The following is a 14,994-nucleotide window of genomic DNA, read 5'->3' as shown; positions in this document are numbered from 1 at the left end:
AAGCTCCGTTTATAGGTAAGGCTGCAAGCAGATGAATAATATCAAATGCATGCAAAGATGCGATTGTTTCAAGGGCGCCCTTGTCTATTGGCTCGTCGGCCGGAGGATGCAGATGCATGTACTAAAGAGGTAGCCAACTCATACTAAACTATTTCGTGCCTGGGCTAAGGGATACACGTAACACTCTCTGGAGGCTAATCCTCGGGGCATCGCAAAAAGAATTATTGTCCGAGCCCGAGAGAGATAGAGCGAGGACGTTAAGCCTTTAGAGGGCAATCCGCTGAGTGTCGTATTAGTATGCAGTGGATACATGTACTTTGAGAGGTTGGGATGTCTTGGATGTACGGGCACAAGGAAGTATTGAAATGGTATCCATTGATGAATCAAAACTACGAGTAATCACTGGCAGCGCTAAAATGTCCCGGAAAGAGTTAGCTAATGCGAGGGTGAAGACATGATGGGGGTATGGATAGGCATGGAGGAGGAGAAAACAATGTAGACAATATGTGCTGCAAATGGTGACGGATTCGAGAAAGAATGGGCATCACATGATGATGGTATTGAGTTGAATTGGGTTGAACTGAATTGTGGCTGGTTTTGGTGAGAGACTTGGCTGGTACTGTAGTAGTTTACAAGCCTTAGTTCATCTGCTACAGTACTTGGGTAATCTAGAAGATTCATATAGTACTACTGTACTGTATACAAGCCAAAAACAACAAACAATGATACACAAGCATTCAGATATAAAAGCCAAGCTGAAGATTTTATTTAGGCCCAACACAACAACAATGCTAAAATGGGCGATTGTGGTGTGTTGGCTGCCGTCTCATTGGCTGCGGATCGGCTGACTTGGAGGTGCACTATTTTTTGAGTTTGGTGGTGGCCACCGCTGATCAGTTTGGAGGGTGTAACTCTTGACTCTTAACAAATGTCTGTGTCATATGGGCAATTCCATTCAATTATATCGTCTCGGGTTTGTTGGGCCAGTAACTTGTACTATAGCAGATTTTTGAGATATTGCTAGAATTGGAGAGACTCATGCATGGACTGAGAGATGCTTCCGAGTGCCTCACCTCGGCAATCTCACTACCTCCACGTATTACCCAAGGCGGCTCTGGAATACAAATCAAATCAATCCACCACTGTAATGCATCCAATAATACAACATGGAATGGATGCCACCAGCCAGTTTTGCAGATGCACACATTATCATTTCAGGTGATGTGCTCGCTATGCTGGATTCAGGGCAAAAGTCGGCACACGTGCTTTATCGAAGCTACTCCGACTGAATAAGATGGGATTCATGCAAGCTTGCCACGTATCTATGTACCAGCTTTATGCGCATGCTGAAGCTCACGATTTTGCGTCAGCCAATCCAGACCTGAGGCGGCTTCTTTTCGAGGCTCAGCTGCGATTCAACAACTTCCATCGCATTGCGCTTCTTGTATGTTAGAATCACGTCAACTTCTTTAGGCCGAAGCTCCGTCCAGCTTCGACTCGGCATGGCCCGTGACAAGTCGGCAAACCTTGTCCGTGCATCTGACACTTGCAGCACACGGGCCAAATGCCTGTCACGGCGACTTTTTCTAAAAACAAACCAAAAATTACTGTCCATCTACGTAGAGTTGAATCAAAATTGAACAATTTCAAACATATCTTCACTTTCATTTGACTCTTTTGCTACAGTGAACTGCTGTTCCCTTTTAAGGCAGTTCAAGTACCTCCCGCGACCAAAAATAGGGCATCTCCTCGTATAACAATACCCCGACGCACGGGCCAGTGGACAGCAAGCACATGTCCCAAAAAAGTCACAAATCGCCCCTTGTCGAATCGACCGCTAGTCGCCAGAACGCGCTCTCCTTCAAATCTTCTTCCCTTTTACTTTTTGCTTCTTCCAGCGTCCAACATATTGATTTCAAGCAGACAGAATAGCCTCGCACAGGCATTGCGACTCGCTACAGATACGATTTCTTATCCCCTTCAACTCATCAGCTTCTACAGCATCTCATCCAGCCCTGATACTCTCGTCGCAATCCCTCCGTCTCACCAAAGGGCCATGACGCGCCTCGACTGAATCACGATTCACCAGGAAAAGAACCATCGCCTGCTGCAGTAATCATGCGCTTTTTCGCCGCAGCATTCAATTTATTCGATTCGTCTTTATTACAATAGTCACAAAGAGCTTGCAATGCAGGAACATCAAGCAATTGGCGTCCGACAAAATGGACGTCCCGCATCCTTATACGTGAATGACGGCAGCCGGAAGCCGTTATTCGGCCGGCCAGAAGATGGCAGTGAAAATCAATTGCACGTGTACACGGCCAAGACTCCGGGCTTCTCAAGAATAGGAATGGGAGCAGCTACGAGCATGTCCGGCGGCGACAACGCGACGGGACTACGGAAGCCGAGGCCCGTCTCCGAAGGCTTCTTCTCGACCCGAGACCAGGCAAATGCCAATGCCAATGCTAATTCCAGTGTGCTCTCATCTGGAGGCACCCGAATCCCCCGACTGAATAGCACGCGCCGAAAGCCCATATCGTTGCGCAAGGCCATGGAGCTCGCAGAGGGTGAGGAAGAGGCGGCAAAGCTGATGCACGAGGCAGGCCTTGATGACCCCGTCGCCGTCGACGGCTCGCCCAGTCCAGCTCCCAGGCCTTGGAGGACAAGGACAGCCTCGGAAGTGTCAGAGTTGCAGCGGGTGCTCGGGGCCGACCATCTGGACACCAAAGGGCGCAGCAAGATTCCCTCGGCGCGCAACTCCAACCTCAGCGCAACCCTCGTGGGAGGCAGGGAAGGAGCAATATCGCCGGCCAGGGCCACCCGCCTCACCGGCACCGATGGCCTCGTGCGACAGCGATCGACCGAGTTTGTCAGTCCTGCCATCCGCAACGCTCTGCGGTCTGGAGCAAACAGAGACGGTACCGCTACCACCGGCACCAGCACCAGTGGGCTCCCTGAACTGGTCCCGGGCATCGAGGATTTCCCCCTCGACCCTGCCCTCTCGGCGGCAACACTCGTCCAGCGATCTTCTCCCGACAAGAGCTTCGCCTGGCAGATGGATGAGGATTTCACCGCCGGCGAGTTGCAGATATCCGACAGTCCACGCGTTAGGGTCGGGACTCGGCCGTTTGCGAGTCGCCTCGGATTCCGCGACGATGGAAAGCAAGACTTTGACAGTCTGCCCCGTCTCGCCAATCCAGGGTCTCGCAACAACAAACTAGACGAAATCAGGTCGCTCGAGCTTCGCGCAAACGGCAGCCATATACCACTATCAAACCAAACACGGCTGAGGCCACCAAATACAAAACTCGAAGAAATACGCACAAGAGAAGGGCAGGTAGAGCGACAGTTTCCCCTTGCCAGCAGACACCTTGACGGACTGAGAAACAATACCAAACTAGACGACATCCGGCAGCGGGAGGCCGACGGCGTGTCGAAGCGGGCCTTTGCAGCCGCTCGCCTCCAGGAAATCAAGGAGCAAAACTCCATGGCACGTCCGCGTTCCCCTGATGAGGATCCCAAGCCTCGTCCGACCTTTGGGCTGGCGCGGCGACGCCTAACAAAGCAAGAGCCAGTCGATGATGCAAAGAAGGACGAACAGCCACCGCTTTTGCGTCCAAGGACGTCTTTTGGCGGAGGTGAATTTGGTCGGCAGACATCAGACGCACCCGCGACATTCTTTGGTCGGGATGCGAGGCGCGTAGAAGAGGAGGACAAGGTTGAAGCGGCATTTCCATCTCGAGAACCACTGAAAAGGCTAGAAATCCACGAGCAGAAACGGGACAACCTGCTGGCAAAGCCCAAACCCTTTGAAAGGCGGCCTGATGAGCACGACCTGCTGCGCCGGCTGGCAAGGGCCGCCAGCTCCAGCCCGCCACCTGAAGACGAACCCAGAACAAAACAGCTGCCCACTCCTCCGCCAGGTGACGAGGAACGCAAACAAACCACTGCCAAATCAATCGCCGACAGGATCGCTTCTCGCATTTTTTCAAGACGCGCCTCTGCTGGTGACAAGCCTGCTACTACCACGACTGCCACTACCGCGACTACTACTACGATAACCGACTTTAAGGATTCCGAAAAGCCAAAGCCCACCGTGGGATTCACTGGCCTGCAGCGCTCGCGATCGGTGGAGTCTGCTAAGAGCAAGCGATCCAGCATGCAGTCAGAACCGGACCCGACGGCTAGGATAGAGGCCGAGATGAAGCTGTTTGCGCCGTCGGATAACCAGTCTGAGCGAGGTTCCATACGCGCGCCATCCCCGACTCTCGATGACTCGGACGAAGGTGACGATGGGCTAGACGAGTCGTCAGCAATGATAACAACTCCAAAGCCCAACAAGCCTGACCCTTTGAGTATGCCGACTCCGACAGTTACGGGAGCCTATGTCGAGACACCGGTGACAGTCAAGACTGAAAAGCTGGTGCTGAAGCCCGAATCACCTATTCCAGAGATGCAAGAGGAGGTCAAGGCACCTGCAAAGACATCTGCAGAGCCGCCTGCTTCACTCTTCCAGGCCAGGAGGCCGAGCTTCTCCTCGTGGAGGAGCAGGGAGAGAAGCCAAGACCAGGACACCGCCTCAGATCCCGGCACGACTGACGACGGCGGCGATATTGCGCTGGCCTCGGTGGCTGCAAAGAAACCGCGGGCGAAATCGTTACCTCGACGCAAGCCACCGATGAAGAATTCGGCCAGGCCTCCGTCCGCCAAGGATGATTTGATGCAGCTGCGTCGAGAATACGACATGGAAGACTCAACGTTTGATGACCTGGATGAGTTTATCGCCAACGCCAAAAAGGCAGCCAAGCTCGCCGCGCCAGAGAGCGATCCCCTTCCTCCATCCACAGTAGCCGCCGACAACTTTGATCTGGACCTTGAGTCAGAGTCTGAACCCTCTGATGCGATTAAGGGCGGGGACCAGAAGGATGACGAGATGGCTGCCTTTGAGAGAATGAACAAGTCGCTACAAACAGGCCTCTTAAGGATCCGTTCGGCTAAGCAGGGCATTGAGCGCTTCGAGGATCGCTTCGATCGCTATTCGCGAGCTCAGCCTCAACCGGTAGCTCCCCAACCGGTGGCCCCTCTAGAGAAGACAGAAACCAAGGCCCTGCCTCAAGTGAAGCAGGAGCCAAACCCCTTGGCTCAAGTGAAGCAGGAGACAAAACCCTTGGCTCAAGAGAATAAGGATATAAAACCCTTGATCCAAGCGAAGAAAGACACAAAGACCAAGGTCCAAGCCCCCAAGGGTCACGCGCATCACTACCACAAGACTCCCAGGCAAGGTTGCCCGTACTGCAAACCATCATTGTCGTCATCGACAAGCTCTTCTGCCACCCCCGTTACATATCTTCATCTTACACTTCCACAACTCTTCCATCGAACTCCAACCTTCCACCTTACTTGGCTGGGCGTGTTCACACTGATCCTCTCGTTGTGGTATGCCGCCGAGGCGACCATGTGCTCCATGTACTGCCGCCCAACAACCTGTCCAGCATCCAAATCGCCCTGCGTCTGGTCCTTTGACGACCCCACGGATTTCGGAACGGCCTTGCCCATCAAGCTCGACCAGTGGATCACCGGCGGACAAGGACGTCAAGTCGCATCTTTCGCGTACGAGGAAGCCTACGACTTTATCGCCGACATGCAGGATCTCGCTCTGAGACGCGACATTACCCAGGTCGACACGGAGTCGCTTTCTCCTGAGCAGAAGCGTCGGCATAGACGGCGTCTCCGCAAGAAGGGCCTCGTGGCTTCTGCCAGAGAGCCGCTGCCGGAAGAAAAGGCAAAGTGGGATGAGTGGCGAGCGCTACGGCTGGCGAAGCAGCGGGCTGAGAAGGGCCATGACGAGAAGGCCAAGCCGAAGCCTGTGGACGACGATGAGGAGCAGGGGTGGGTGAAGATTGGGCGATGGAGGTGAAGAGAATAACATGACGACGAATTCTTTTGGCGGCAGTTTTGGTGGGAGTTATTCTCTTTTTTATTATTTGCCTTTTTTTTTTTTACTTTCTTTTCTTTTTTATATATAGTACACATAATAATCGTTACTGACGAGATAATGATGAGGAGCAGGGAAACTGAACAAAAATGGAGTATGGAGCATAATACAGTCATGATGCATTATCTTTGGTGTACCTAGGTAGGGTAGCATGGGTGGTCGAATATTGAATATAGGTAGTATAATGAAGAAGGCGGTTCTTGTTTCAGCACACCAATATCGTGCTCTTGTTTGAGTGTTTATGGAACTTTGTATGATTGTGTATGTATATATAGTTTTCTTTTTGGGATGCAATATCTGAAATTGAACCGAGATTTCTTCTTTCTTGTAAAACGCCAGACACCTTTTTTCTTCCTCATCCACCGCAATGGTTGGTATACACAAAAAACCAGAACACAAAAAATGCAAAATCTGCCAAAACGACGCCCTCCTGTCTCGCCAATTAATTGTCGATGCCACCCCATTCACCATCCTCCTCACCCTCCTCACCATCCATCTCTTCATCCTCCTCCTCATCCTCCTTCTTCTCCACCCACGGCAATCTCTCATCATCGTAGCTATCCAGAGCACGCTGTCGAATCGATTTAACAGGACACCTCTTCAGACTCTCCACCAACCCACCAACCTTCTTCACAAACTCCCTCGCATTCTCATCTTCAACCGCAAGAGCCCCCTCGCGCTCCAGCTCATCCACCCAAACATCAAGCACATGCAACCTCAACCCCAACGCAACCTTATTCTCATCCTCGGCATCAAAACACCACTGCTTAAACACACCCACCACCACCTCCGTCAAATCCCCCTTAAATCCATCCTCTTTCGCAACCTTCACATGCGCAGCAAACATTCTCCTAACGAGCAAGAGAAACTTATCCAATCGCAACGCCTCAATATGCGGCCACTGCACACCAAGAACGGACCAAAAGGCCGCGAGCCAGGGCTCCACGCACGCGGGCTGCAGGTCGAAGACGAGGTTCGCGAGGTCTTGCGCGAGGGCTTGTTGAGGACGAGGGCGGTCGGTCATCCAGAGGGCGTAGTAGAGGCCTGTCCAGAGCTTGCGGGCGTCGAGGGGGGTGAGGGAGCGGCGGGAGGAGAGGAATGATTGGAGGGAGGAGAGGGATTCGGTACGGAGTTTGCGGTCTGTTTTTGGAAGACTTGTTAGTTTATAACTAAGAGAGAGACAGGAGGGAAGAGGAGAGAGAGAGAAAGAGACGGACCGCTTGAGGCGAGGTTTTTGATAAAGGGCATCTGCTGCGCTTCTTGCGCAGAGACGGCGGCGGAGGCAGCCATGGCTGGTAGGAGATTTGTATGTGTGTATCTGTGTGTATATGTCTGAATTGAGTCGAGAATTGGACTATAATGCGAATATGAATTGCGTGTGTATGTTGAGTAATTCAGAATGTAGTCCTGTATTGGTTACTGGAAGCAAGTAAAAAGTTGGTAGGGAAATTTTGAAAGGCTTGGAAAAAATCAAGGTGAAGCTTCGGTGTGGGTCTCGGTGAAGGGGACGGAGACCCACCTGCAGGCCGTTGACCGAGATTGAAGTACCTGGTGCTTTTGCTTTGTTGCTGCCTTGCCAGTGTTGGATCTTGTTAGTACCTGGAAGTATGTACCTGGAAATATTATTTGCATTTAAGACTTGGAATCATATCAGAATAATCAGTAGGAATCAACAGTATATTCCATATTAGAGCGGTAATCATACAACATCAGCCTCTTTATTGATTCCAAACGATACCGCAGCTTCGTATCTGTACTTGCCGTGATCCCGCCTGCCCCGCCATCCGGTACGTACTCGGTACCTGGGCGTGTAACAGAACAGACCCCACATCCGTCATACAGTCACAGTCACAGGCGCTCAGCTACAAAGAAAAGCTTCATCTTCTTTGTTCTGCCATCGTCTGTCTGCATTTTTGCTTCCTCTCTCTCTCATCTACACTCTGTCTCAATCCTCACCTGCGAATACGAGCATCTCGACTACCTGCGATAGATCATCACACGCTTCTCTCTCTGCATCAACGACGTCACGGCCGCCCTCCTCGATTCGACTCAACTCGACATTTGCCCATACGATCGAGCGGAACAAAGGACCGTTTACTTTTCTACATCCTGAAGAGATAGATAGGCCTCTACCGCCATTCTCTCTGTCACATCACTAGAGCAGCGGAATCTTAGCCCATCCATCATCTCCCTGTGCATTGCATCCATACCACAACCATCACCATGTCGACCAAACGCATCTCCAAGGTAAGCCTCAACCTCTCTATGCCTCCCTCTCCCCATATCAACCAGCTTCTCCTTCTCCTTCTCTCTTGCTCACTAACTCTCTCTCTTCCAGGAATTCGCCGAAGTCTCCCAAACCCCCATCGAGGGCTTCCTCGTCACGCTCCCCCCCAACAACTCCGTCCACACCTGGCACGTCACCCTCCAGCCCCCGGCCTCAACCACCTTCTACCCGGGCCGCTTCGGCATCGTCCTCACCCTCCCCACCGACTACCCCTTCAAGCCCCCCGTCGTAAAGTTCGTCACCCGCGTCTACCACCCAAACATCACAAACGACTCCCTCGGCAACGTCTGCCTCGCCATCCTCAAGGCCGAGAACTGGAAGCCCAGCACAAAGATAGCGTCTGTCCTCGAGGCCCTGCGTAACCTGCTTGTCGAGCCTCAGCCTGACGACCCGCTCGAGGAGCGCATTGCTGATGAGTACCGCAACGACAGGGAGGCGTGGGAGGCAAAGGCGAAGGCTGCCGTCACTAAATATGCCCTTGAAGACCCCGTCTTTCCGGCATCGGCATCATAAAAAGATGTTCCCCCCCCATCTTTTTTTTTTTTTTCATTTCGCATAATTACAAGAGCAGGAGAGGGGGAGAGAGGGGGAGATGAGATGCTGGACAAACAGGAATTCACAAATAGTCGTCGTCGTACTTCTACAGGTAGAGAGGTACATACATGGGGTCATGCGTGGCATAGAATGAATTATGGCTGGCTGTTGAGAGACTTGAAGGATGAAGAGAGTGCGTAACAGATGATTTACAAAGTCTCAAGAGCAACATTGTAGCTAAGAATATGATATCATTCAGGTATCAGATTGAAACAAGACAAGAGTTGGCGCTAGGTTGAGGGTTAGCATGGTGAAAAACAACATTTCTCTTCCTGTTCTTTGAGAGTCTTTTACACACCCATATTTTATAGCTCATATATACCTTAACCTGAACATTTGCCCCCGATGAATACTTGCTTTATTCATCTGTAGGAACCCATTGGGGCACAATATTACAATTTTTATACAAGTTATTGTTAATAATGTTATTAAGCACCTGCTATATAAACAACTCCCATTTACGTGAAAAAGAACCTAAAGGCATTTCGATAACAAGACCAGTCTGCTTAGTCCACATCTTCACCAAGACACACACGACATACAAGACATCGACAAAGACAGAAGACCTAGTTTGTCTGACCGCTTCAAGGACCGCTGAACGTGAATCAGTCAGAGAGAACAATTTAATTTGCCTGGCGCTTCGTTCTTCTTCTAGGAACGAGGCCACCGTCACCGCTAGATGTCATTTTCGTCAGTACAAGTCGTCTTCATTCTTCTATCTAGTTCCAACGCAAACATATCAATGGATCTCTTTTACATAAGGAAGCGGAGTGTTAAGTCCGGCTTAGGGGCCAATCCTAGCTACCAACTGATGGTAGGATCGGTCGAATCCTCCCGCCCAATTACTCAACAGCTAGGATTCAAGCATAAAGGAACCTACAAGTTCCTGATATGGTAGCGATGGCCCGAGCAGTATAACATTGGTTCCGAGAGTCTGTATATCGAACAGATACCTGGATAAATATCCTTCACGATACGTAAGACCTTTCAAAAACAAAAGCGGTACAATACTCACCTTTCCCTCTCTTTCAAAGAGCTAGACAAGAATTCTGTTCAAGAGAACTTACTTGATTACTATTAAGATTGGCAAAAAAATATACAATACAGCAAATGGAACAATTCATCACGTCACGCACAAAGCACACACAAAAAAAGAGCCTTTCGTTCAAGAATTCATCATTGGCCGCGCCACAAAACAACAATTGTGTGTACACGCCAGTGGGTGTTTTGCCAATTACTCCCTCGTTTCCCCCCGAGATTTTGTGTCCTATTCTATCCAAGTTTCAAATCAAAAAAACAAAACAAGCAAAGAGATTTTTGTACATGCCCGTCCTTCTATGCTGCGCACCACAGATGTAGAAATAATAAGAGAAAAAGCTGAAAAAAATAACAAGAAATAAGGAGGTTAAGCACAAAGAGAATACAGCTGTCTTCCCTTTTTCTTGTGTCTCGCTCATTCTTTGGCCAAAACGCATCCCTTTCTTTTTTGTTCGCAACAAGCATTCCGTCTCTAGTTCCTCTAACAAGGGACCTGCCACAGGTTGCAGCCGTAACCGTCGTCATGGTATTTTGAAACAAGGGGGATATATGCGCCCATTTTGTATGTAATCCGCGCACCCCATATGAAGAAGTTAAAAAGAAGAAAAATAGAGGTAAAAAGAGGTATAAAGAGAGTTAAAAGTAAGGGACAAAGGAGAAAAGTGATTTGTAGTAGGAGAAGTAGTTGGAGAGAAGAGAAGTGAAAAATGGTGAAAACAAGAGGTGAATGAAAATGCTAATGCTTCATGCAAGATGCATCGTGGCCATTCTCCTGGGCCACGACCTGACATCTCCCTCAAACGCCTGCCGTGCTATGAATTGAAATGATGTAAATGGGAAAAAAGAATTATAGCATATGAGAATGGAAGATGAGAAAGGTGAAAAAGAAGAAGAAAGACACAAGTGGTATCAATGGAAACTCAAACCACCACCCCTGGGTATTAAGGATATTATTTCTTCAGCCCAAACAGGCTGCCGCCCTTTCGCTCTCCGTCGGCCTCCCTGCCAGTCGCCCCGGTTGTCGCAGCTTTACTGCGCGACCGTAGGAGAAGGTCTTGCTGGGCCTTGTCACGCCTCTCTTGCCGGCGTTCCTCAATCACCTCTTGGCTGAGATGGTTGAAGCCGTTGCGCCTCTTGAAGCACGTCTCCAAGACTTTGTTCGCGTCGAGCATCTTCCTAGGCATTGACTGGACCACGCCAAACATCTCCATCGGATCTCCAATCGCCTTAATCTCGGCCTCACCCAGCTTGAAGATGGCCAGGGCAACGCGGAAGAGCGTCTTGGATCCTTCGTAGAAGAAGACGTCCCACACGCGCAGCGTCGTCTCAATGGGCAGCGTACCGATGTAGCAGCTCATGAACCACGCAGTCATGCAGAGGGTGATTGGGGGAAGGCGTTCAGACGACAGTGCTGCGTGAGTCTCCTTGCGCTTGAGTCGAGGCGTCAGCGGGTTCAGGGGGTTTCGCACCGACTTGCTAGTCATTGGTCGCGACTGCGGCTCGCCGCTGTCCAGCTCTCCTCCAATCTTGTCCCACACAGCAGGCATTGTGTCGCGGAGCTCCGTCATCAAAACGCCCAGGTCCACCTTGGAGCCCTCAAGGCTCATCTCGTGCGTACCGGGAAGATAGATGTGTGTAATGACGTTGAGCAGCCAAAACGCCTGTTCCTCTGTATCGACAAAGAGGAGCAAGAGGCCGGCAATAAAGTTGAGACTCTGGCAGTATCCAATGCGCGGGTTGTAGACGGCGAATGCGAGTAAGACGCGGCGAAGAGACGCAATGAGCGGCGGCTCGCCTTCCAGCCCAACGGGGCCAGGTCCGCTGCCGTCCAAGGCCGCTCCCCTCACTGTGGATTGGCTCGCCCTCTCGCTGCTGGTGGTGGTGTCGAGCATATCGGCGGTGGCTTGTGAGGGCTTGAACTGGATGTTGTCGGGGAAAGTTCGGTGGAGGTCACGCTCAATGGCCTCGATATCGACGTGCTTGGCTTGTCTCAGCAACAATTTGTCGTAGAGACCTCCATGCTTAGCCAGAATGGCTGGTCCGCCCGCGTAGTAGAACCATGCAGCGCCGCGCCAATCTGGGGGAATGCCTTTGCGCACGAACCGCTTCGTCTTGGCGTTGGGGGCGGGGAATCGTTGCGGACGGTCAGTCATAAGAGCACTGTCCTTGAGGTAGGAAGTCCACTTCTTCCGCCGGCGCGCCAGATATTGAGAGTATGTCTTATCCCAGGCATCGTACTGCGCGCGGGTGATGAACTGGTTTTCCTTCTTGAAGCCATATCGATCTCGCGAACCCGGCTTCTCAGGCTCGGGAACGGGGAGGTGCACCGAGGGAGAAGGGGATACTGATCGAGACTCTAGCATCGAAGGAGGTGAAATGCGCGAGGGACTCGGGCTGGGTGTGGCTCCTCGGCTGTGCGTGGCTCCTCTCGGGTCGGGTCGGACGCCGTCCGAGTCCACAGAGGGCGCGGATTCCACCGTCCTGGACGAGTCGCGCTTTTCCGGAAACTCCAAGTCGTGTTCCGGGTCGTGATCGAGGTCGTGGTCGTGGGTGAGAGCAGGCACCGTAGATGTGAATGCGGTGCTAGAAAAGAGCATCTTGGATTGCCTAATTTCCATGTCGAGCGCGGCATGGGCGGCGGGCACCGGAGGCACCGGGTCGGCATCGAATTCGTCGCTGTGAATGCGCTCAGGGCCCGGCTCGGACCTGGCGGTCACAGGACGGTGCATGACGCTAATCATGTTGTCTGGGACGGTGTCGTTTTCGGCAGATTCTTCTTCTTCTTCTACTTCTTCGTCATGAGTAGGCAGAGGCGCGCGTCCGTGCTCAAGGCTGCGTCCGTGCTCTTGCCTGTACTCGTGCTCCTGTTCCTGCTCGCGATCCTGCGCCTGCTCCTGCTGACGCACGCGCTCTGGCTCTGGGTGTAGCTCTCGTTCTAGCTGCTCCTGCTCCGGCTCCTGCTCTAGCTCTGATTCCGGAATGCGCGGATATGAATCGTCGTCGTACGGAGCAGAGCCGTAGCCAACGTTGTATTGGTCGTCGTATGGGTAGTGGTGGTGATCGTAGGGGTGTTGCTGGTAGTGTTCGTTGTAATTGTTGTTGTAGGGATCGGGGTATTCGTTTTCTGGGAATTGGTCGTCGTCGTCGTCACAGAAGCCTCTTTCGTACATGCCCATAACATCTTCCAGGCTGGGTTCCTCTCCCTCAGCCTCTGCCTCTGCCCCTGCCTCGTTTTCGTTCTCGTTCCCGTAGAGTGACAGAACGGAGCTGTCCTTGGTCAGGACGCTGCTTCGCTCGGTGACGGCAGTGCCAGTGCCAAAGGCAGACGATGATGTAAGCTGGGACCTATAGCTGGATCGCAGTTCGTCGTCGCTCATCCAAGGAGCTGGCCCGCCGGGCGCAGGAGCAAAGGCCGGACTGTCAATGCGGTTCTGGTAGCCCAGCTGGGGGCGATGGCCAGCAATTGGAGGTTGTGCACTCGCGGTTCTCGAGGCTCTCGATTCGAGGTATTCGGCAGTAGGGGGAAAAGATGGAGAGACAGCATAGGAGAGTGAAGATTTTGAGGAGATGGAGGGACGTCGGGGGCGCTGCCAGGAGGGCGTGGAAGAAGGTGAAACGCTGGTCATCTCCGGCATGCGATCCGAGGGAGGGAGGGAGGCCAGCCGGAGGTTACCTGGACCGACAGGGGGGGACCTAATACTGGTACTTTGCTTCCGGGGTCTAGAAAAGTTCTCGACGGCAGGGGTGTCTGGCGTGCGTACTTGTACCTCTGCGCGCATGGACTTTGTCATCAGGGCGCTGGCCGAGTCCAGCTGCAGAGGCTCTGGCGGTCGTCTCCTGCCCATCGACGATGGTTGATACGGATGATGCTGATGATGCTGGATTGCGGCTGGCGGTTGTTGCTGCTGTGGCTGGTATTGTGGCGATGTCGCCTCGTCTAGCTGGCCGTACCGCTCATACCAGCTGTTTTGCGAGGGCGATCGCGGAGGGAGAGGGGACATTGGGCTATGCAGCAGCATGTTGGAGCCGTTTGCCAGCGAGTCCCAGCGAGGGGAGACTGGCATGGGCGAGAGCTGAGGAGGTCGTTGGCGGCCGTCGTTTGACGCAGGGAGCAAACTGAGAGGCGGAGGGGGAGCTTTGATGCGGGATGCGTAGGGTGATGTCTGCTTCTGCTTGGTGATGCTGGGCTGGCGGCCGTGTCCGCCGCCGGTCTGCGAGACGGTCATTGAATTCATGATTCGAGGGAGCCTTGATTAGTTTCTTTTTTTCTGCCTCGACTGGTTCCGCGAGAGCCCAGCAGCGAGCGGCCGGGCTCTATGAAGCACGTGAGGCCGTCTGCTGGATGCCGTGAACGAGCGTGTTGAAGCCAGGCCGTGACAGCGACATTCGCGGATTGGAGTCGTCAATACTGGGGGTGAAGAGGGCGCCGCCCCGTGCCATTGCCGCTTGCGCACGCAAACCTGGGAATCCTTTACGGAAGATGAAAATCGGAACAAGATCCAGACCGTCGTTGGAGAGACGGTGTTCGGCTCCAAATGCACCCAGCCTAGCTAGTCTCAGAAGAGCATGCAGCTGAAGGCGGCCGGCAGGTTTGCTTGTACTCGTAGGCTGAAAAAAAAAAAAAGAGTGAATCTAGTAGACCTGTCACGAAAAAACAATCCCCACCAGACAAGAAGAGAATGGAAAGGATCGATCAACGAGGCAGTCGTCAAGTGCTATACAGGACGGAGCTTCCCCAGACCAAAAAGAGCGGTAGCGGACAAGCAGCTACAGATGCGACTCCAGAGTCGATGCGGCAACGCCGAGCTTCTCACGTCACGCCGCAGCAGACGGGGAATCCCGTTGGAAGCCTTACGGGCACGCTTGGTGCAAAAGACGCAGCTCGCTGCAGTCTGTCAGTCAGTCAGTACGGGCAGCGGCAGAAACGCTGGTGTTGCGGCGGCCGGTTTGTTTCGTCGTTCGTTCGAAGCTGAGTGTCGAGCTTCCAAGTGCAGGGATGACGAAAGGATCCGTCATCGAAATTCTACAACCCCGGCCGACAAGAAAAAAAAATTGGAACGGTACGAGCAGTATTAGGGAG

The 14,994-nt window shown here is 52.5% G+C and overlaps 4 protein-coding genes across 4 annotated transcripts; 2 read left to right on the top strand and 2 right to left on the bottom strand.

The window, feature by feature from the left end:
* Nucleotides 1-2,188: 2,188 nt before the first annotated feature.
* T069G_07582 (uncharacterized protein) lies at nucleotides 2,189-5,917 on the top strand (the record flags this gene model as incomplete). The annotated part of the gene is made up of 1 exon (XM_056174792.1): nucleotides 2,189-5,917. One exon carries the CDS (start codon nucleotides 2,189-2,191, stop codon nucleotides 5,915-5,917), a length of 3,729 nt encoding a protein of 1,242 aa, XP_056028371.1.
* Nucleotides 5,918-6,437: 520 nt separating this feature from the next.
* Nucleotides 6,438-7,285, bottom strand: T069G_07581 (nucleolar protein,Nop52 domain-containing protein; the record flags this gene model as incomplete). Its single annotated transcript, XM_056174791.1, has 2 exons — nucleotides 6,438-7,135; nucleotides 7,213-7,285. The coding sequence occupies 2 exons, from the start codon at nucleotides 7,283-7,285 to the stop codon at nucleotides 6,438-6,440; spliced, it is 771 nt and encodes a 256-aa protein (XP_056028370.1).
* Nucleotides 7,286-8,218: 933 nt separating this feature from the next.
* Nucleotides 8,219-8,795, top strand: T069G_07580 (ubiquitin-conjugating enzyme domain-containing protein; the record flags this gene model as incomplete). The annotated part of the gene is made up of 2 exons (XM_056174790.1): nucleotides 8,219-8,242; nucleotides 8,334-8,795. The coding sequence occupies 2 exons, from the start codon at nucleotides 8,219-8,221 to the stop codon at nucleotides 8,793-8,795; spliced, it is 486 nt and encodes a 161-aa protein (XP_056028369.1).
* Nucleotides 8,796-10,864: 2,069 nt separating this feature from the next.
* T069G_07579 (rab-GTPase-TBC domain-containing protein) lies at nucleotides 10,865-14,149 on the bottom strand (the record flags this gene model as incomplete). The annotated part of the gene is made up of 1 exon (XM_056174789.1): nucleotides 10,865-14,149. One exon carries the CDS (start codon nucleotides 14,147-14,149, stop codon nucleotides 10,865-10,867), a length of 3,285 nt encoding a protein of 1,094 aa, XP_056028368.1.
* Between the last annotated feature and the right edge of the window lie 845 nt (nucleotides 14,150-14,994).

Source organism: Trichoderma breve, chromosome 4, assembly GCF_028502605.1.
Source record: "Trichoderma breve strain T069 chromosome 4, whole genome shotgun sequence".
Lineage (NCBI taxonomy): Eukaryota > Fungi > Ascomycota > Sordariomycetes > Hypocreales > Hypocreaceae > Trichoderma > Trichoderma breve.
Note: the sequence above shows the minus strand (reverse complement) of the source record. Positions and strands in the feature narration are given on the sequence as shown.